This window comes from Lissotriton helveticus, chromosome 5_1 (assembly GCF_964261635.1).
Source record: "Lissotriton helveticus chromosome 5_1, aLisHel1.1, whole genome shotgun sequence".
Lineage (NCBI taxonomy): Eukaryota > Metazoa > Chordata > Amphibia > Caudata > Salamandridae > Lissotriton > Lissotriton helveticus.
The window spans coordinates 1,724,402,228-1,724,426,256 of NC_136065.1; the positions used below are offsets into that span (position 1 = coordinate 1,724,402,228).

Here is a 24,029-nt window from a genome sequence, read left to right on the forward strand (position 1 = left end):
CGATCAGAGCAGCAGATGAGGAGAAAGGCTCCTGGTCACAGGAACTGCACGGAGAAGCGCTTGTGAAAGTGAAGGATGCAAAGGGCTCTATCCAGCATCACAGCTAATTTTTGACGGTAGATATGGGGAGAAAGCACACCTGCCCAGCCTCGACAAAGCTCACGATTGTTTTTGGGCTGATGAATGCGTTACTGAACTTGAGCTTCAACTCCGGCACCTGATTTATTTATATCTGTAAGTGTTTCCTGTAGAGGTTTAATTTTTGTGACAGGAGCATCGTGCCAGAATGAAACGTGCCCTTCATATTTATCCAAGAAGACGCCACCGGTTTGTGCGACACCTTTACTCAACTGGAGTACTTTCTACTGGCTAATCAGTAAGTGCTACCTCGTTGGGTAAATGTATAGTGCTTTTCCACACTACAGCTGCGTAAAGTGGCAGACGAGTTGTCTCCAGTGACCATGTGTGTGTTACTATGCATTCGCGCCGAAGGGAGCAGGGGGCCCTTGAGTGAGCCGTCCATCATAGTGGGTAAATGGCGGGAAGACGGTGCACACTGCTAGGGTGTGGGCGGGGCCAAACGGGCGGGCCTTCTATGCGAGTTCACATGCCTCTTGTGTGTATAAAAGGTCAGAGACCGTTTAGAGCTGCAGATGAGGAGAAAGAAGCTCCTGGTCACAGGAATTGCACGGGGATTGCGCTCGTGAAAGTGAAGGATGCAAAGGGGCCTATCCAGCATCACAGTTAATTTTCGATGGTAGATATGGGGAGAAAGCACACCTGCACAGCCTCGACAAAGCTCACAATTGTTTTTGGGCTGATGAATGCATTACTGAACTTGAGCTTCAACTCCGGCACCTGCTTTATTTATATCTGTAAGTGTTTCCTGTTGAGGTTTAATTTTTGTGACAGGAGCATCGTGCCAGAATGAACCCTGCCCTTCATATTTATCCAAGAACACGCCACCGGTTTGTGCGATACCTCTACTCAACTGCCGAAAATCCGCCCGCGAGCGGATTTGCAAATTTTTCGGCAATTTTGCAAGATTCGTGGATCGCGAAATTGCCAAAAATCCGCGAGCGGAACGGATTTTGCGCCCACGCTTTCTAACATGTAGAAAAAGGGAAGGTTTATGGACTGGCAAATGCCAAGTCGACATGGCAGCCCCAGACTGCATACAGGCTCTGCAATGGCAGGCCAGAGTTACACTTGAAGGCTGTTTGTGTGGGTGGCACAATCCAGTGCTGCAGCACACTAACAGCAAAACACACAAGATGATGGACGGAATGTTGCACATTGGCAAAATATTCACCCCCAGTCACAGATATGGGTTTAATCCATCGTTCTTTTGCTCACCACGCCACCCCAGTTCAGACATGGCCATATGCAAATTAGTCTTGACCCTGTGCCTAATGGGAACAGGCCAGCCCGAACTGCCAAGCCATGTCTTCCCTGGACCGGAATCAAGCATCCTAGGACCGGTTTCTGGCTTTCAGCCGTCATCAGCCAGGATAGCTTGACTCCAGTGGCGTAGTGAGCACGGAACCCACGTCTGGGCATACCCTTCCCACATAGGGCGAACAGCAAAACACACAAGATGATGGAGGGAATGTTGCACATCGGCAAAACATTTACCCCCAGTCACAGATCTGGGTTTAATTCATTGTTATTTTGCTCACCACTCCACCCTAGTTCAGACATGGCCATATGCAAATTAGTCTTGACCTTGTGCCTCATGGGAACAGTCCAGCCTGAACTGCCAAGCCATGTCTTCCCTGGACCGGACACAAGCATCCTGGGACCGGTTCCTAGCTAATCAGCCGTCATTTGCCAGGATAGCTTGAATCCTGTGGCAAAATGAGCAAGGGACTCACGTCAGACGTGAGTCCCGTGCTCTCCATGCCACTGGAATCAAGCTATCCTGGCTGATGAGGGCTGAAAGCACGAAACCGGTCCTAGGATGCTTGTTTCCAGTCGAGGGAGGACCTGGCTTGGCAGTTCGGGCTGGACTGTTCCCATGGGGCACAGGGTCAAGACTGATTTGCATATGGCTGGGTTCAAACTGGAATGGCATGGTGAGCAAAAAAACGTTGAATTTAGGCCCAGTTCACTGTACTGGGGTGAATGTGTGACATTGTTCTGCAGTCTGTCCATCAACTGTTGTTTTTGCAGCCCACTAACAGCGTTTGATTCACAGGCCCTGGCACACTCAGTGCATGTTACTAGGGACTGACACATAAATCAAACAGGCCAATCATGGCAAAACCAATCCATAACACATTTTACACAGAGAGCATATGCACTTTAGCACTGATCAGCAGTGGTAAAGTGCCCAGAGTCCAAAAACCAACAACAGCAGGTCAGGAAAAAATAGGAGGAAGAAGCAAAAAGTTTAGGGATAACCCGGCAAAAAGGGCCATCTCCAACAGGGTAGCACTAGTGTCAATGACGAATGAGACAGGATTCCCATTTACCTCAACATCCACGTATGGACCACTCTGGTCTACCTCTAAGGTTGTGCCAAGTATATAATCCTCCTCCCCTCTCAGGCCACGTCATTGTAACAGGCCTGAGCAGAAAGTGAAATAAACGCTGATTGTGTAAACTCTCCCAATGCAGAGCTGCACAAACCAAACAATGTGCTCTTTGTCAGCACAATGTGTGCCAAGTGTGTGAGTTTGTACCAAAATTAGGATTAGCGACTGATATGGAATGAGGGACGTAGTCTTTACTGCTGTCTTTGTCCTTGCCCTCTAATTATTGCCTCATTTTATTTTTACATTCTGATCTTACCCCCTACACTTGCACTATTATGGATCAATACATACCCTTTGTGTGACTTACATAAGGATAACTAAATACACAATGAGGGGTCACTCTCAAGTTTTAAAACCGCTACAGCTATTTTTTGTACTTGACGGTATGTTTTTGACAGTGATTAGCATTATGAACATTTTACTGTTTTCATCTTATTTTGTTATAGATGAATATCTCCTGTGTTATGTTTGTTCCTGGTCTGGAAATTAGGGGGCGTATGCTGGATCCCATTGACGGCAGCTATTTTGGGCCAGATCTGGCCTACCCATGGAAATATGCAAAATTTGTGCTGTTGCCATTTCCGAAATGGCGACAAAATTCAGCAGCACCCTCACGTTGTCGGCATTCCTCTTAATTTCTTTTCCTGCCAGGCACAAACAAAGGCCTGATTTAAAGGGCAATCAGCCCTTCTTTTGTTCAAGTATCACCCTGGCAAGGAACTACCTGGGCACTATCACCTAGACTCTAATGCGATGGAGGGAAACAAGGCACACAGCATCACTTCACAGATAGTTTAGGCTCTAAAGTTTAGAGAAACTATGCCTTGGAGGCAGGTTTTTCACTTTGTTCAGCACCCTTTTTTAAAGGAGATGTGCATGCAGTGTAAGAATGCTAGATGTATCTGTGTGTATGAGTAGTTACACTAACAATGTATTTTTTACTTACTTCTTTTATCAAGCTACTGATCCCAATGGAAGATGTCAGAGTACCTTATATCGCATGAAGATACATTATAAGTGTGTTAATCAAAGTACAGGGAATGTTACTTAGGACTATGAGTATTGTAAGGTGTAGAAATCACATATCATCCATAATAGTAGACATTAGGGGCCAGTTGTATGACCATTTTTAGCAGTCGCAAATGGATAATCGGGCCATTTGTGAGTGCTAAATAGGGTTGTAGTATAAACAAACCCAATTTTTCAAATCGGTAACCTATTACCGACTCACAAAATAGGGTTTGAGAGTCACTATTAGGAAGGGTCGTGCCAAGGGTGCTCCTTCCTAATAGCGAGTCACAGGGGGATATACGATTGTTTTGCGACTGCAAATGCTGTTGCTAATCGCAGTTTACCACCTACTTCAAGTAGGTGGTAAGCCAGACGCAAACAGGAAGGGGCCAAAAGGAACCTTTCTCCTTTGTGAATGTATGCGAAAAACTTTTTTAACGCAGGCAGTGGTGCCAAGGACCACTGCCTGCCCTTAATAAATGAAAATAAAACTTTTCTTTTAAACCCATCCCATTTTCCTTTAAGGAAATGGGCTGCATTTGAAAAAAAAAGTTGCTTTATTTAAAAAGCAAGCACAGCAGGGCACCATCCCTGTGATTGTAGCCAATTCCTAATTGGCCGCAAATTTGGACCTGCCTATTAAGGAGGCAGGTCATTTGCAATCCCATTGGGAATAGCTAAATGAGTCTGAGTCGCAAAAAAATCGCAATTTGCAACCCGCAAAACGGAATGGCCGTACATCTAGCCCTATATGTTAAGAGTGAACTGTTGGGAGAAACACAAAGTCAGGATATAAAATGTAATACAGTGATTGAGTTTGCCTCTACTAACAAAACTGTATTATTTCCCAGAGGAGGTCTTCTTTGCAATCATAGAATAATAACAGATTGAGAAAAACCAAAAAGTGTCTACACCTTTGACTTACAGTTTGCATGCAGCTCCTTGAAGCTGGTAAACAGAATACTGTATAGGAAGATTGCAATTTTTAACCTGGAAGTAACAAAATGATTTCAGTGTCAAAAGCACTTACCTATCCACCCACTTACCTATCTCCATAAAATACAAATTATTTTACACAGTGTGTTTGGTAGCAGGAACATTAACCCCCTATGATACTTTGAGTCAAAGCTATGAAAGCAGAACTCTCACAAAACTGCATTAACCACCAAAGTTATGTTACCGCCATTGTAAATCCCTTAAAACTGATGGCACAAAAAAAAATCTGCAGCAGGTATCTTAACCCTGTAAGATGTTTTAAACCAATTAGGTAAGTTAAAACAGACTTACTCGCTCATTTTCCCTTGCTGCCAGCTTCTTAGCAGCAGATTTATTTTTATATAAATAAATATCCTGACTGTCAAATTCTGTATTTCTAGCTCCACCCCTCATGACTCCACACTGTTTACTCTACCACACCTTGACCTCCAATGTATGGGTCCTCAGATTAAATGTTTTAAATTTCAGCACTAGTTTCTTTCCTGTAATAGCCATTCAACCTAAAAGCACAGGAATGCAACTCTTGGGCACTGTGACAAATGTTTATGATTTACATATTCATCTCAAACCAACATTAATTGTCGCTCTGACATAACATATTGTTCTCCTGTTTTTTGACTCAGGAACCTATGGCATGCCTGTCTCCCTGCCATCTTTGAACAAACTAAGTGACAGGTGATCTCTATACTTGAGTTCATTATTTTTGCAGTGCTGCCCGGAGCTCACTTCTATAGTTGTTACAAGCACTATTATTGACAAGGTGGACCCAGAACAGTCTTGTTCTTTTCGTTAAGGAGGTATCAATTGGTGTTGACAACTTACTAGCTTCGTTTTCTTATGACGGAAACCTCACCAGCAACTTTATTTAACAATTCAGAAATAAAATATGGAGAATTTACGTTGTGATGTACAAAACTCTTTTACAGTCAGAAGAGCTATGATTTGCTAAATCTTAACCTTGGCAAATGCAAAGTCCATCGTAATGTAAGAGATATAAGTTTTTCCATGTCAAAACTTTGCAAACAATTATGACTCACAAATACTTGGGTAAATATAACCTACGTTGTACATCAAATGATGTAAAGTCTTCGTGCCTATTTTAGATATTGGCGGATAGGGTTCCAGTTTTGCTTTTTCGGCGTTCTTCCCGCCTGCTGCCTTGGTGGTCTGCCCACTCTATTTAGATGTTGGCTGGTCAAAGGAGGGATGACTGCCGCAGTATCACTACCTCCGCTAGGATCTTTTTTCCGTGTCAACGGGGTCAGAGGACGAGGTGGCTGCCAAGATTCCCGCCATCCAGATTATGATGTGCCTTTTCATCGAGGAAATAAGAAAACAGGGGGAGGTAGAGGTATAGGCTAGGACCACCCTCCTAGTGAGGAAAATTGAATTTTGCCCTGTCATGTGTCCCTACGTGTTCCCCATTATATGTTATATGTGCATGATCGATATGCATATTTACCCCCTTGTCCGAATAAAGACGCAATTACAGTTGTGTCCAACGTTAGTATGCCAGTTATCCAGTCCTCGTGAAAGCAACAAGTATTAGGCCTATGTTGCCAACATTTTACATTATGCACGTTAATTCATCGAGTTGTCCCCGTTTCTAGGCCTCACAGGGCCTGGACACCAGATTCGAGTCTCAAGTCTCCTGAAACCACTCCGAGGAGCGATACAGCCCCTCCCGCATCCCTGACCCTTCACTTACTTTCTGCCAAGCAGCGCGGTGCCCGGCCCGGCCTGCCTGCCTGTCTGCCAAGAATATGTTATGCCTCTAGTTATCAGTTCCGCTCCCCGGCTTCACATTCCTAGCTAACGAACCGCATAAACATCTTCAGCTATAGTCTAGTCTTTCTGTCTCCATGCAAGAGAATTACTGAATTAATATCCATAGAAGATTCCTAGCACACGCAATACAGTAAGAAATATCTGCATGCACTAGCCTTAGTGACAAGTAGCCTTTACCCTGATGACTTTTAGATTCTATCAACATGTTCTCCAAACACGAGATATCAGATATGCTATAGGTACATGTCGTTCTGACATCCCAGACTTTAGTCTTCCCTTCTAGTGCCAGAAGTCAGAGCCCCCAGCTCTCCCCAGTTACACGTCATGGCCCGTTTGCGCGCACCAGTAGGTTAAAGGTTCCAGCTGCCCAGGTAGCCCCCTCCATGTATCCACCCATTTATGACACTTCTGTGACGTTTACATCACATGTCTCCATGCACGCCCTGTGCACGCCTTCTTTTTACGCCCATATGTTCTTATCTTTCGTTTGTCACTTGTTACGCCTACTGTATTCAATACAATTGTACTGTTTTACTATATATACTGTATGATGTTAATGAGATGCTACAGCTGCCATTCCCCTTTTCCTTGTGTCTGTCCCTTCCTGAACCTTTACAGGTGATGGAACCCGATGGTCCATTGGATCGAGCCATCTGATTAAAGCCCATTCTGACTCAGATATCACGGATCCTGCCTCTTATTTATTGAGCTATCTGTTTCAGTTAATGCATAGAAAAATAGTACTGGTAATTAATTATTTATTTACCACATAAATGGCGCCCGAACAGGGACGAGCCCCTTCCCCACGCGCCGGCGATGTAACGCAGGCCCCCTGACCCTTCTACAGCCGTGACGGAACACTACGTGCACGTACAGATATTTCTGCTTCAAGTCTCCCTCAGGCCCACGGAGGAGACGGAGACTGCGGTCCGGCATCCAGACGAGGCGGTGAGGAAGGCGGGTCGTCCCGACCAGAGCCCAAGCCGAGAGAGCAAGGTCCGAGGTATCCGGAGGCCCACCTGTAACCGAAGCCCGAAGCCCGAAGCGCATGCGTAGTGCGTAGCAGTAACCAGACGTCGTAGTAGTCCAGTCCAGTCCGAGGCCTTCAGTTTGCTTCCCGGTGAGTACCGTTGCTGGGGGTATCTAGACGGGTGTTCATTAATTTGTGCCCGGTCCGACGGGTTTGGGTACACAGATCCGGTCCGACGTGTTCACCTAGGTGGATACGGTATGACGTGTCTCTTTAGGAGACCGGTATGTTCTGTACTGTTTTAGCAGTGCATCCAGTAATTCTAGTAAGTCTGTTCTCGAGAAGTTCAAGTATTATGTTTTCAATGTATCAGGTAGTATTCTGTTCGAACTGTTATTAATGTGTTCTTGATGTCGTGGTATGAGTGATTGTTTTGCTATTCATTACTGTGTTCATTGTGTATTGTGTCCAAGTTCAAGTCCGGTTCAAATATGCCTCTGTTTTCGAAGTTATGTCAGATAAAAACCCGAAAAGGGTTACTCGAAGAATCAGTTCCTGTCCCTCCTAGGGATAGTCCTGGACATTTCATGTATCATAAGCATGGCTTGGATGCCATACTGTATCTAGATTTATGGGCTGATTACACGAAAGATCTTGAAGAGAAATATAGATGGCCTGTTTCAGGAACATGGGATGCCGAGTGCATCATGAGAGTAGAAGAAGCATTATGGAAAAAGAAAGCCAGACAATCCCAGAAAGATGCCATAGAATTATGGCGTAAAGAATCCCATAAAAGAACAGAAAAAGAATTCAGAAAAACAGAGCTAAGTAGGGAATCCTCAGAAAAAGCCCAAGAAAGGGAATTACTAGAAGAAGGTGAATGAGTTAGAGCAGAACAGTCAGACAGACAGAGAAATGCTCTATTTAGATGACACTGTCCCAGAATATGCTAATACGAATCCTACTCCGCCAGTTCAGGTCCAGCACCCTGTCAATCATGTAATTACTGTGCCTCCAGCCATGTGCCAGTACCCCAGGACCAACCCACATTACGTACACCTACTTTACCAGTCACGTTACCAGCAGCCGCACATTCAGTATTAGTTGACGATTCTAGTTCAGGAGGAGCAGGGGGAGGTATTCCTATCACCCCGCCTCAAACAAAGCGCCTGACGCTGAGAGATGCAGCATTACAGCGTACGCCAAAAGTGGCTACGTACGAAGCCCTCAAAAAGTACCTTACTGATTGTAGATATGACCCAGTGCCAGGTGAAGATCACATGATATTATATTCCGTACGTTTACGACGAGTTGCAAACTTCTTGATCACCATATCAGATATGAAAGAACATTTAGACAGAATATATAATTTTATCCGAACAGGGGAGAAACCAGAAAGTATTCACGAAGCTATGGCACATAGGAAAGTCGAGACTCAAGGCATGATTTTGCAATTTTTAATAAATTGTTTAATAAGAGAACAGGATCGTCCTGATAAAAATCCAGAAGAGATGAAAGTCCTGATAAGATGGAGTGACAATATAGCAGACGGAAAACACAAGACACAGAATAGTATAGAAACCATGTACAGAAAGATCCGTAAAGAAATTATAGGCATACACGAGAGGGAGAAAGCAAGAATAACAACAGAGAAAGAGAATGACTCTTCAGACGAAGAGACAGACAACGAGAATCCCACCAGAATAGCGTATGTAGGTAGGACGAGACCTTCTGATAGACACACACACCTAGACTACAAGAAAGCTTTTCCTCCTCCCGTGCCAGAACAGTGTTCTCTTGAACAATTATTCCAGGCTACCGATAAAGTTCTGAAATTACGAATAGGTTACAGTGAGCTTAGTACCATGCATGAACAAGAACTAGCCCGGTCAGCAGTCCGATGGACTAGTGATTCTACCACGTATTCAGGCGAAGTAGTGGCTCAAATGTTTCTGAAGCTGCCCCCAGCCGAGCAGCGACTGGTGGGTATGTACATGATCCAGCACCTCCTTACACTGTATGAGAGTCAGCATTCTGATCCAGGTCCTTTATATAATGTACTGAACGAGTTACTCCTAAACCGATGGAAAGGTCTAGGTACCGATCTGATTAGCGTCATTTTAGAACAGCGCCACAAATACAGAACGTTCCTGACTCCACATTTTGTTCCTGTTTCACCCCCATTCTACATAGACAGACAGAATCCGTTGCGAGAAGTGCATCCTGTTAAGGGAACGGGGGGTGAGCTCGAACGAGTATTTGTTTACACCCCTATAACGAAAGTAGAACTACTAGAAATGAAAAAGTTGGTGCCCTGTCACGATAAAGATCCAGCAGGGTTCCACCGTGAATTAAAAGACATGCTCCGTATGGGAGAATACACGTATCCTGATATCATCAAAATGTTAAAGGTCCTGTTGCCTGCGGGCATATATGAAAAACTTAAAGAAAAAGAATGGGAGGTGGGAGAGAAAAAGATTGATTGGACCGCGTTAGAGAACGAAGATAACACACGAGTCCCAGGTACTGGTCTTGGGGATAAAGCTAAAGAATTGCCCGAATTGTTAATACAAGTCTTGCCAAGATTACTAGCCACGAAAAAGGAAGATTGGGATGCCATCTCAGCCTGTAAACAGAAACAAGACGAAGACACTAGTGATTTTTATTCCAGATTTGAAAAATGTTTCATTATTAATAGCGGTCTGAAAACAAGTAGTGAGTCGTATCCACATCTTTTTGTTACTAAACTAGTTGAGAATTCTTTACCACAAGTTAAAAATCGAGTATTAAAAGTCGAGAGTACATGGCAAGCTAATACCCCGTCCCAAATGCTCCAGATGTTACAGTATCACCAGAACAGAATCAGGGAAGAGCAAGAACACGAAAGAAGACGTATGAAAGACACGAAAATGAAAGTATTAGTTGCACAGTCTGTTCCACCAGATAGTCAGAAGAGGGGTACGAATCAGACTAGTCATTCTGCAGCTCCCGTTAAAGGGACATGCAATTACTGTAAACAGCCAGGTCATTATATAAACGAATGTGCAGTTCTGAAACACAACATAGCTACAGGTAAGACGAAAGAGAGACCGCGTCCTCCTAGACAAGAACATGTTCCGCAGAATCCGCAAGCACCGCAGAACGCACAACAGACAGTTACAGTACCGCAGCCTATAGCTGCCACACAACACGTTACACAACAGATGTACCAGTACGCACAGTCAGATTATCCAGAATATCAGCAGTATTCATGAAACAGCCTAGAGAGGGAGGTTGGCTTGCCTCTCATCGAGGTTCCTGTAGATCAAGAGGGTCCCTATGTACACAGTCAAGTATTAGGGAAAGACAGAAAGTTTCTGATTGATACAGGGGCAAGTAGGACTACCATCAGTCATGACGAGGTTCCAGGGGCTCCACTCTCAGGCTCAAGAAATGTTTCCCTGGGATTTTCAGGAAAGCCTATTGTTAATGAAATTTCGAAACCAGTTTCCCTAGAAGTTGGTCCATTGTCCCGAACTACAGACTTGTTACTTACGAAATCATGTCCAGAAAATTTACTTGGTATCAAAACATTGAAAGAATTAGGAGCAGTCATATGCTGTTCTCCGGAAGGAGTGAGATTGTTTTTACGTGATTTTAAAGGACATTATGTGTTACGTGATTTTGATCCAAGATTACTGAATGTGCCACAGCATTTATGGGCGCAAGGTCCAACTGATGTAGGTTGTATGCACATTACGCCATATCGTGTCACTCTGAAACAAGGTGTTGTATTACCAAGAATCCGACAGTACAAATTGCCACTTGAGGCTGTAGCAGCCTTATCGAAAATTATTGACGAGCTCATTGCTCAAGGAGTAGTTGTAGAAACTGACTCCAATGTATGTAATTCTCCTATCATTCCGATTCTTAAACGTACTGATCCAAATGCACCTCCAGTTTATCGATTAGTGATTGACCTCCGAGAACTTAACAAATGTATCATTCCCCAGTATCCTGTGGTTCCAGATATCTCATCCCTATTGACTGCCATTGATTCTGAAGCTACGTTCTTTACTGTAATTGATCTCAAGAACGCATTTTTTAGTGTCCCTATTCATCCAGACAGCCAGTTTCTTTTCGGATTCTGTTTAAATGGAAGAAGCTATAAATTCACACGAGCTCCTCAAGGTTTCACAGAAAGTCCTAGTATTTACAGTCAAGCACTTAAAAGACAACTAGACAGTATTCACATGCCAACTGACACTGCCCTGCTCCAGTATGTCGATGACTTATTGATCACTGCCCGTACAGAACGTGACGGCGAATGTGCATCACTGACAGTCTTGTATTTCCTGGCAGAGATGGGGCACAAGGTGTCCCCTTCGAAACTGCAATTCTGTGTCCAGCAAGTGGTATACCTTGGACACTTACTGTCCAAGAGGGGTAGACAGTTGACACCTGACCGTATCCAGTTAATAGCACATCTTCCACAGCCCAAGACACAGAAGGAGGTACGAGCTTTTATCGGCCTCACTTCTTACTGCAGACAATGGATTCCCCAGTATGCATATCTAGCTAAACCACTGATACAGTTGACAACACAGGAGGCAGCCACATCGACTGTCCTCCCTTGGACCCAGGAACATACACTTGTTTTCAATGAGTTAAAGAAAGCTTTATGTAATGCACCGGTGCTAGCGACACCGAACTACAGTAAGCCTTTTACACTTTTTGTTACTGAACGTGATGGTACAGCATTATCTGTTCTCACGCAAGATCAAGCAGGACAACACAAGCCTTGTGCTTATTTTTCTAGCACATTAGATCCAGTAGCCCAGGCTTTGCCTGCGTGCCTCAAGTCAGTTGCAGCCACAGCTCTAGCTATCAGACAAAGTGATTCCATAGTGTTAGGACACTCCCTGACAGTACAAGTTCCACACTCTGTGGAAGTTCTTTTAAACCGAACACAGACTCAGCACTTGACAATTGCACGTTTGACAGGATATGAACTGACACTGTTTCAGCCACACATAGAAATTAAACGCTGCAACATTTTAAATCCTGCTACACTGTTACCCTCGATTACATCAAACCCTGCCACACATGATTGTGTGGAAGTCATTAACACTATGACAAAGCCAAGACAAGACTTGACGGACATTGCATTACCTGATCCAGACCTGACACTTTACGTGGATGGTTCATGTATGAGAACAAGTACAGGAGAGTTAGTAGCTGCGTATGCAGTGACTACTGAAACTGAAGTTATAGAAACACATCGTATTGACACCTTGTCTGCTCAAGCAGCAGAGCTCATCGCTCTGACCCAAGCCTGCATACGAGCCAAGAACCTGAAAGTAAACATATATACAGATTCACGTTATGCATTCGGAGTCGTTCACGACTTTGGAGTCCTCTGGCAAGAAAGAGGTTTCATGACCTCTCATGGAGCCAAGATTTAGCATGGCCCCCTCATTCAAGCTCTGTTAGAAGCAATACATTTACCGAAAGCCATTGCCATTATGAAGTGCAAAGCACATACGAGAGCCACTGACACCATTTCCCAAGGTAACGATCTAGCAGATCGAACAGCCAAGCTTACAGCTCAGACTCCAGACATTCCAGTTAACACGACAAAGACAGACGTTCCAGTCCAGACGACTTGTATGACAGTTAAGGACCCTACACAAGACGTCCAAGATATACAGACACATGCTACCCCAGACGAAATCAAGAAATGGTCTGAACAAGGAGGGGTCCAGACAGATCAGGGATGGTTGACGAAGGGAAAAGCCACATGGTTTCTCCCCGACTCTATGGTTCAAGTCATTATTAATACAGCACATAGTCCAGCACATTTAGGAGAAAAAGCTATGTTAGACAGCATCCAGAACCTTTGGTTTAACAAGCATTTACGAGCAGCAGCCAAGCAGAAAGTGCGTACCTGCATGATCTGTTGTCAGTTCAATCCAGGTAAAGGTGTTCCGGTGGAACAAGGTGGATTCCATCCTCCTGACCACCCTTTTGAAGTCCTCCAGATGGATTATATTCAGATGGATCGATGTCGAGGTTTCAAGTATGTCCTCGTAGTTGTATGCGCTTTGTCCAGATGGACAGAAGCATATCCAGTCCCAGATTACACTGCCGCGACCACTGCCAGGCAGTTGGTTCGTGAGTATTTCCCCCGCTATGGTTTGCCCAGGGTCGTGTATTCAGACAACGGCCAGCCATTCTCATCCGAACTCATGAAACAAGTATCACTTCTGTTAGGGTACCAGTGGAAGTTCCACTGTGTACGACATCCCGAGGCAGCTGGCCTCGTCGAGAGACACAATCAAACTCTGAAAATCCGCATTGCAAAAGTTTGTGCCGAGAAAGGCGTAGATTGGATGGTAGCCCTGCCAGTCGCCTTTTTTTATATGAGAATGGTCGCTCACTCCCGATCAGGTCTGTCACCTTTCGAGGTTGTTTTCGGTCGTCCCCCGAACATGTGGGGTACACCTATGCCACGTAAAATAACTGATGTTGACAGTAATATGCTGACAGATTACCTAGCTTCCTTGATGTCTGCACTACTCTCTTGTCGTTCACAGGTCGCGGCTGCCTTTCCAGACAACACCCAAGTGAAACCACACGAGGTCGTTCCAGGCGACCTCGTACTCGTGAGGAACTTTGATCGTTCAAGCCCGCTGGAGCCCCGCTGGAAAGAGCCGAAACTCGTTCTGATGACCACAAGGACAGCAGTGAAATTGGAGGGCCGGAAGGGGTGGCTCCACTCCAGTCACATTAAGCATTTTCATGGACTCCGTCCAAAGACTTTTTTCAAGGACTGCCCCGATACTGACTCTAAACTCCCCCTGTTAGAGAAAACTCCGCAGCAGGAGTATAAAAACAAACTACGGTCTAGCAAGTCAGACAGTTTAATTGTTTAAGTCCCTCTCGGGTGAAGCGGTTAGACAGGTTCCTGACATGTATGAGATAGACCCCCATAGTGAGAGAGTTAGACAAAACTCCAAGAAAATACGTTACTGTAAAAATCTGCGCAGTAGATGTGTGATTACGTTATTATTTATGTTATTTATGAGTCTTACGATCACATGCATAAGTTATGTTTTACATGTATTTTTTCCTCCTCTTGGTTCGCATGTACATCTTTCCTCTAATGATACAGTAGAGCACACTTTTAGTGAACTACCCCCTCACGAGTTGTCCTATCGACTTGCAATGCGCAACAATACTTTTATTCGAATGTTACACTATTCACACCAGACCAGCAATGCCACTAATTGTTGGGTATGTGGTCGACTTCCCCCTTTCCAGACACCGAAGGGAGTTCTGCCACTTTTTCCCTATCCGTTTTCACACAATGGTTCGTGTGGAGCATGGTTTACGATAACATCATCCTCAGACGATAAGTCTCTTTTGAATAGAACATGTTTTCCAGACCAGGAAGGTCTTTCCCATAGGACAGGGTTAGATCTAGAAAATGAAGTATATGATTTAGGTAATTTCTCCTCGAATTTCATGGTTTTGAATGTTCAGTCCGAGACTACTCCAGACTTGCCTGCTATTACAGTCCTACCAGTGAAAGGCGAGTTATGTGTCAGAAAAAATGGTTCAGTACATCTAGGACACAGTGATTGTAATACTGTGGTCAAGTATAGTGACAGTGGGAAGTCTACTTTCAAAGCCTCACGTCATTCATATTTTGTATGTGGTCAGACCGCATATGTACGTCTGCCCCTAGATTGGGATGGAACATGTTACATTGCCTTCCTACTGCCACCAGTTTTTCTAGCCCCATCTGATTATCACAGAAATACTCATCTAGTACACGTCAGACATAGAAGGGAGATCGAGTTCCCAATTGTCGATCAGACTGAAACTGCCTTAGAACAGCATACAGACTTCAATAAAGGTTTCTTTTTCTTCATAGGACCTATCCAGAATAGTAAGTTAATACGTAGGTTAACCAGAACCCTTGAAGCAGTAGTGAATGAGACTACTTCCGCTCTAGGTAACTTAACCGAAGAGCAATCTGCTATGAGATTTGTTGTTCTTCAGAACCGCCTTGTTCTTGACGTCATACTGGCCGATAGGGGCGGAGCTTGTAGAGTCATCGGATCTAGTTGTTGCGTTTTCATTCCTAATAACGCACCGTCTGTATATTCAGCTATAACAAGACTTCATAAAATAGCCCATCAGTTACACCAGAATCCAGGCACCTGGACATGGTCCGGTTGGCTCTGGAATATAATATCTGCCTGGGGATGGAAAGTACTGTCATTCCTAGGAATAATAGTAATGATCATATTCAGTTGTTGCCTATGTTTACAATGTGGCCCTGCGATTTGCGGCTTGTGCGCTACCTCTTGTATTCCAAGTCCTAAGTCCCATTCCAAGAAGATTCGAGACGAGCAAATGATGCTCTATGAACAGATAGATGGTATCATGAATATTGATGTTTCCTGAAGGAAACGTAGGGAACAAGGAGGGAATGAGGAAAATTGAATTTTGCCCTGTCATGTGTCCCTACGTGTTCCCCATTATATGTTATATGTGCATGATCGATATGCATATTTACCCCCTTGTCCGAATAAAGACGCAATTACAGTTGTGTCCAACGTTAGTATGCCAGTTATCCAGTCCTCGTGAAAGCAACAAGTATTAGGCCTATGTTGCCAACATTTTACATTATGCACGTTAATTCATCGAGTTGTCCCCGTTTCTAGGCCTCACAGGGCCTGGACACCAGATTCGAGTCTCAAGTCTCCTGAAACCACTCCGAGGAGCGATACAGCCCCTCCCGCATCCCTGACCCTTCACTTACTTTCTGCCAAGCAGCGCGGTGCCCGGCCCGGCCTGCCTGCCTGTCTGCCAAGAATATGTTATGCCTCTAGTTATCAGTTCCGCTCCCCGGCTTCACATTCCTAGCTAACGAACCGCATAAACATCTTCAGCTATAGTCTAGTCTTTCTGTCTCCATGCAAGAGAATTACTGAATTAATATCCATAGAAGATTCCTAGCACACGCAATACAGTAAGAAATATCTGCATGCACTAGCCTTAGTGACAAGTAGCCTTTACCCTGATGACTTTTAGATTCTATCAACATGTTCTCCAAACACGAGATATCAGATATGCTATAGGTACATGTCGTTCTGACATCCCAGACTTTAGTCTTCCCTTCTAGTGCCAGAAGTCAGAGCCCCCAGCTCTCCCCAGTTACACGTCATGGCCCGTTTACGCGCACCAGTAGGTTAAAGGTTCCAGCTGCCCAGGTAGCCCCCTCCATGTATCCACCCATTTATGACACTTCTGTGACGTTTACATCACATGTCTCCGTGCACGCCCTGTGCACGCCTTCTTTTTACGCCCATATGTTCTTATCTTTCGTTTGTCACTTGTTACGCCTACTGTATTCAATACAATTGTACTGTTTTACTATATATACTGTATGATGTTAATGAGATGCTACAGCTGCCATTCCCCTTTTCCTTGTTTCTGTCCATTCCTGAACCTTTACAGGTGATGGAACCCGATGGTCCATTGGATCGAGCCAACTGATTAAAGCCCATTCTGACTCAGATATCACGGATCCTGCCTCTTATTTATTGAGCTATCTGTTTCAGTTAATGCATAGAAAAATAGTACCGGTAATTAATTATTTATTTACCACACTAGTACAATAGTAGACAAACAAAATCCGGCATGTCAGATAAAGGACCTAGCTATAGGAGATAGACTTCTGCTCAATATGAATGGTGAAGTCTGCAGACAGGAAAGCAGAATTTCTTTCTTGAGTCCCCTCACTCACCAGGGTTTCCCCTTAGTGACATGCTTCATCATAGGGGCCATCTCAATCTACTTCGGATTGAGGCATGCTGCGACTTGCGGAGTTACGTAGGAGCACTTTAGTGAGAACGATGTGTACTGTAGTGTAGTGATGTGGAGTGGGAGAAGTGGGAGAAGTGAATTAAAAATACCTAACTAGTGGGTGTAGTGCCTTTATTCTAGCTCCTAGTGGACATCCCCCTTGACAGTGAATCCCCCCCCGAAATCTGTTCCTGTTCCACCGGTCAACCTGGTACCCAATTCGGCTCTGGCTCTGGGAAGATCTTTGCTCAGGTTCCCGCCGCTCACTTTTGAAAAATGTTCTAATATAGCGAGAGGGATTGTTTCCGGTTCTCTTTTGGACCCGCTCCCCCCTAAAATCTGGAAGGAATTTGCGGATGAGCTTTTTCCCTCACTCCATCTCATCTGCAATCAATCCCTGGTGACTGGCACCGTCCCTGCTCACTGGAAACGGGCGTTAGTCTCCCCCCTGCTAAAAAAACCTTCTTTGGACCCTGAGTGTTCAAAAAACTATCGACCCATTTCGCTGCTGCCTTTCCCCGCCAAGAAAGTTGAGCGGGTGGTTAGCAACACTCTTTCCACCCACTTGGAGCAATCTCTCCTACTTGACGAGGATCAATTCGGCTTTCGGCCGGCCCATGGGACCGAAACAGCCCTCATCACCGCCATGGATGAACTTCAGAGGCGTGCAGACAGAAATCAGGCATCTTTTTTGATCCTGCTCGATATGTCTGCCGCCTTTGACACAGTTAACCATAAGATCTTGCTGAGGCGGTTGTTTGAGGCAGGGGTGAGAGACTCGGCATTGAGGTGGTTCCATTCTTTTCTGCAGGACAGGCAGCAGGCGGTTTCAATGCCTCCTTTTCAATCACCCTTCTCCCCGGTCCTGCATGGTGTGCCTCAGGGCTCTGCCATCAGCCCTATTCTTTTTAATGTTTACCTGAGGCCACTAATCTCGCTTATTAAAGGTTTCGGCATTCGAATTGTTAACTATGCCGATGACACGCAGATGATCTTCTCCTTGGAAGGAGAGGAGTCCATCTCTGTGGAGGTTTTACATAACTGCCTAAGGAATACGGCAAGCTGGTTAAAGGCAAACTCGCTTCAGTTTAATGCCGGGAAAACTGAAGTGCTTTACAGCGCTGGAACAAGAATCCCCCGACCGTTTCCCAACAATTTCTGGCCCTCGGAATCCGGCTCCACCGACCGGCCTGCGGACTCTGTCCGCAACCTAGGAGTCATGCTGAACCATGGGCAGAAAACATCAGCCCGCTGCTTTGCCATCCTTCGCTCTCTTAGGAAGGTTCTGCCCCTTTTACCCTCCCATGCTCGCGCCCAGGTGGTTAGATGTACCATCCTGAGCAGGTTGGATTATTGTAATGCCCTCCTGCTCGGGTCCCCTGAGTATCTACTGGACAGACTCCAAAGGGTCCAATCTGCGGCGGCTAAATTGGCGTTGGGCTGCCTAGAAGATCCCATGGACCATCTGCCCTGGCAAAACTACATTGGCTTCCTCTTAGACAGAGGATCCAATTTAAAGCCCTCTGTATAGTGTTCAGGGCTCTTCACGGTTGCGGTCCAGCTCCTCTAAGGTCCAAGTTTGTCTGGTACACTCCTTCCAGACATCTTCGCTCATCGGATGCTAAACTGGTAGTCATTCCCAGATTTAAGAAAGTCAGAGCTGGTGGTAGATCCTTTCAGGTGACTGCCGCCAGACTCTGGAACACTCTCCCCATCGAGATTAGGGCCACTAATGAACTTCTGCAGTTTAGGAAAAAGGTAAAAACCTGGCTTTTTCCTGGCTAGCCGCTCTCCCCGGTGTACACTCGGCTGCCTCTGTTTCTATCTGGGTTTGGATTCTGTTAGCGCCAGGATGCCTGCAATGGTGACAGTTCGCGCTTTACAAGTTCTTAAATAATAATATAATAATAATAATAATAATATCTAAAAACAGGGGTGAAATACTGGGAAGAAAAACTGAACCATAATGAGTTAGGAGTCCCCAGTATATGTCAACATGTTTCGAGCCTCACCAAAGCTCTTCTGCAGAGTAGAAGTCTATCTCCTATAGCTAGGTCCTTTATCCGACATCCCGGATTTTGTTTGTCTACCTTTTCATCGAGGCACATCATAATCTGGATGGCGGGAATGCCATATTGTGGATAGGAAACCTCCAAGCTCGAGTTGGCACAGCATATATGTGTATTGAGATGAAAATAAGAAGTACTTACCTGTCTCCATACCACCATGGCATCACTCCATCAGTACTCCTCTGCCAGGACACCGCCAGTACAACAAAAACAGCTAAATTGGGCTTGGCGCAATCTTGCAACAGAGTACTGGTAGCCCTCAGAGAAGATCACCACAGCGACGGGACACTGTCTATTCCTTTAACATCTAAATATGATGGGCAGATGGCAATCAGTTTGACAGAGCACTTGGGACTACCGTGGCAGTGGGACAACAGTAATACACCTAAACTCTAAATCAGGCCTTTAGATTTAATCCATCACACAAATTCAACAAAGGTGGAAACTACCTCCCAAATGTTTTGCAACATGTATATCGATGATATAACTTTTGTTTTAAACTTCAGTCACTATTGTATTCCTATTCAGGGAGGATACACAGTTGAGCTTTGTTTGATGCGAAGATTGCCTACTTGTTTGGCCAAACAGTGATGGGACTCCGAACAATCCTTTATGTTTTAGCATGCTATTAAAAAATAAGGCACTTAAAAGTGAATGACTTAGACCATAGTGTTTGGCAAGAGAATCTACAGGGAACATTGGCATTTGAAGGTTGTTCCATTAGTTGGGGCAATTACGTACAAGTACTTTTGAATTATCTTAACAGTGCTATGATGTGGGGACCAAAGATGGATGTAAAAAATGCTCCTTGGTCATTCTGTTGAATGCTCTTGGTCAGTTTAACCACAACTATGGAGAATATACATGTACATGTAACTTTATAAAGGTCACTCCTATCTTAACGTATTGGACCAAGTTTGTTTGCCTCTTATAACTAAATCAGACACATTAGAAGTTCCTCTATGCTGGATGGTGCTGAGCATAAGGACGTCTGTCCAAATGGAGCCCATTATAATGCAACTCCAATTGGGTAGTAGGTCTGATATCATTATTTCTGCACATGGTGCCTGACTTATCTTGTGGTGTCTGTAGCACTTCTAGAGCTGCAATTGCACTGCAATTCGTTGTTAACATCTTACTCATAGATTATGCCAAGAAGCCAGTTTAAGTTCATTTTCACCATAAATGCTGTTTTTGTGGACACGTTTCTGTTGTAGCTTACAACCTTGTTCACGACAGGTGTGTGTTTGTGTGTGTGTGTGTGCGCGTGCGTATGTGTGTGTGTGTAGTTAGGTGTAGACAATCTACAATATTTAATTGTTGATATTTCATTTTCGATATTTTGGCGTCTATATTGTGTCCTATCAATATTCGGGTGTCCATATTCAGGGTGCACAAATCATATGGGACCTCTAGGACATTGGGAGGGATGTATGTCATTACAACGCGGTCTTTACACCATGCTACCATTACAACGCAGGCATCACAACGCAAGTCGTAACAACGACTTGCGCTAGTGGCGCTGGATTTAGGAATAGTATGATTTACTATTCCATCTCCAGCTCACGTAACATTAGGGAAGGTGTTGGAATAGTAAATCATACTATTCCTTAGTATATAGCGCCATCCAGCGCAAGTCGTTGTAACGACTTGTGTTGTGATGACCGCGTCGTAATGGTAGAGCGGTGTAAAGACCGCGTTGTAATGGTCGTCTCCCCATTGGGAGCTAGAAATACTACAGGAAAAGCTTTAGTGGCAGTCACAGTAGTACTGAACAACTAATTAATTGAATGTTTACTGTATGCACTGACTCTGATTGTATCTTCTTTCAGATGAGATACACTAAGAAGGTCTCTGTGTGGCCTGTGGGCCTCACAGGTGGTTTATCCTATCAGTCGGTCCATGTGAATGCTTCCGGAAAAGTGACAGGCTGGAAAGTAAGGTTTGCCCCAGAGAGGCCGTTTGCAATTGACATGGCGGGGTTTGCTATCAATCTCAACCTGATCCTAGAAAAGCAAAACGCTTGCTTCCACTTGGGAATCAGACCTGGCTTCCAGGAATCTAGCATACTACAGGATCTCGCTACTTTAGACGACCTGGAACCAAAAGCTGACAACTGTACCAAGGTAAGAGTGTAACAATTGTCACCTGGCTGTGTAATTTCAAATACATTTACAAATGTTTTCCATATTCTGAGTAACAGCAGCATGTACTGAAAATAAGACGTTAGTTCAAAGCCTCAGCTTTTGAAAAATGAAGCATTTCGGTTCCCCATCCCTCTATAGTAATTCGAGCTACGATAAGAAACATATTTTTGCTTTCACAGAAACCTTGACTTTGGAGTGAGCTTGTACTTAACACCGTAGTGTTAAACAAACAGTAACTCTGGGCATTAAGATTTTGAGCCCTCGATTAAGCAGCAATTTTAAGGTCACAAGTTGACTCCATGGATCAGGGACTCTGTGATTCAATCCTGGGCCATTACAACAACACAATGCTTTTTGGAAGTCATAATTAAAGTTTTAGACAATTGAACCAATTTACCTAAAGGTTGAGATTACAATGCTTTGTTAAAGTAAATGCTGCGAAGCTGAAATGGGATTTAGTGTCCTTAATTACAAGGGGTAAAATAGAAAACTTAGCCTCAGACTTTACAAACTCATTGAGCCCCTGCCCATTTTAAGGTTTCTCCATATTCTGCCAGCCGAGCTATTATTCTATTAAGTCTTACCTCTTATTAATTATCAACGCCATCATCATCATCTTATTTTTTATTTTGGAAATCAAAGTTTTCTATAAAAACAAAAACATATTTAAAAGAACACACCATACAAGTAATCAAAATACGAAATTCCTACATCATAAAGTGCGGGGGCTTGAAAAGCGAAACAATCATCAACATGTAAAACTTTGCTTCAGTCAGTACAGGCTATGAAATTGCACATGCAGCATGCCTGAAAAACTGATGAAATGTTCATAGATATTAGTATAGATAGACAGTATTTTCCTAAAAGCTCCCTTAAAAAAACAACAATATAAAAACAAATACATTCTGTGGACAACATTTGTAAATAGGTCAAAGCCAGCATGTCGGCAAAATTCATACCTTTAAGAAGGGCGACAATAAATGTGCGCCATAAATAATCATAAAGATCACAAAACATAATACAATGGAGAGTATTCTATTCAGAAACTATATCGCACCTTCATAGTTCAAGATCTTTGAACTAAAACTATCTTTTAAAGAGCTCACTACTACGAAAGATTGACTGCATTTTGATGTTTGTGATTTATGGTTAAAGAGAGGGAACCAGTTTTTGGGGGTAGCCCTTTTCAAATTCTTTTGTTGAAGATTTTACAGATCTTTTTATTGACTTCACGGGATCAACCCATTAGAAGTATTTTGAATCAATAGATCTTCACATGTATCTGAAAATTGATCACCCATTTCAATTATGCGGATATGGTGTTAAAGACGTTATAGAGAAACTTTTATCTTAGAAATATTTAGAATCAATGGATCTTCACATGTATCTCACAATTAATCACCCCTTTTTTTATGCAGCTTTCTGGTTAAACACTTTATCAAGAAACTTTTGTTGCTTGCTAGGAGTGTCATTAGGTTTAGGGCATTAATGATTCCGATCAGCTGTGTTTAACTTACAAACTCATCTGCCGTCCTGTCTACCTCTGGCTCATAAATCCACCCATCTTAGACCCTCAAGGGCTAAACTCTGTATCAGAATCACAAGTTGCGTGGTAATTATCACAGCCTCACAGGTTTTCCTGAAAACTTCGGACAGGCCCAGAGAAACATGCAGAATTCAGTCTATTACACAGCGATTCCATATGTTATTCCCCTTTTACCTCATGAAAACTCGGAATAGAAGGTATTTACCACATGTGGTAAATATCTCACTCTGGGTTAATGGTGGTAAATACCCCACGGTCTCCTGACAAACCTAACCAATGGCGACTCCTCACCTAAGGCAGAGGAGCATTGCCCCACTGCTTTTTGCAGCGAAAAGAAAGAAAATACAAAATGATAATAACAATAATAATACCATTTTATTTGTTCCTGCTGCAGCGTCTTGGCGGGTGGGGCAGGGCAGATCTGATCTGCTCTCAGAGCAACGGGAGGAGTGGTGAGCATAATGCAAGTGAGCATGAATGTTTCGTCGGCACTGTTGGGCCAGCCAAACATTCATGCGCACTTACATAATGCCCAATTCATTCAAGCACACTTTGCATGTTCTCCGCGCAGGCTGCATTACAGCCTCAGTGGAGAACATGCCCACGACTGACGTTGAAAAGGCCCAAATTTCCCTCATGTACTGCTCCATCCATAGTGATGAAAGGGCGAGATTTTGATCGATACCTTATATCTATTGATCCAAACCTCGTTCTGGTCGACTGAACCTTTATTGCCTGTCTTGGAAGGAAACAGTACACCTATCTGCAAATTAGTTCACCCAAGAAAGGACTCTACTCTCAAAGATCACGGACAACTTCTAGGTTTCAAAAGTTTATTGTAAAGATATAATGAGCTGCAAATACAAGCATCTCAGAATGAGATTCACGAGATACACAGGTCCAATTACATACATGTGCTCTCGAAAAGCCCTCAGACGAGCAACAGAAGTCACTAACACAAGTTCTAAAAATAGCAAAGCTATCAGCATAGACGCATATCTCTCCTTCATTTAGGTTGGAGGAAAACAAACACAGGTTAGGCGTCCCTACCCTGTTCTAGATGGTATCCCTACTTAACCAAATCCCAACCTAACAAAGGTGTCAGCA

The 24,029-nt window shown here is 43.9% G+C and overlaps 1 protein-coding gene across 1 annotated transcript in view; it reads left to right on the forward strand.

Annotated features, from left to right (window-relative positions):
* Window positions 1-24,029, forward strand: part of LOC144753800 (galactosylgalactosylxylosylprotein 3-beta-glucuronosyltransferase 1-like) — a 467,694-nt gene that overhangs the window by 191,417 nt on the left and 252,248 nt on the right. The window contains exon 3 of the mRNA XM_078641372.1: window positions 21,062-21,355. Within this exon, the coding sequence (XP_078497498.1) occupies window positions 21,062-21,355 (294 nt within the window). The remainder of the gene's footprint in view (window positions 1-21,061; window positions 21,356-24,029) is intronic.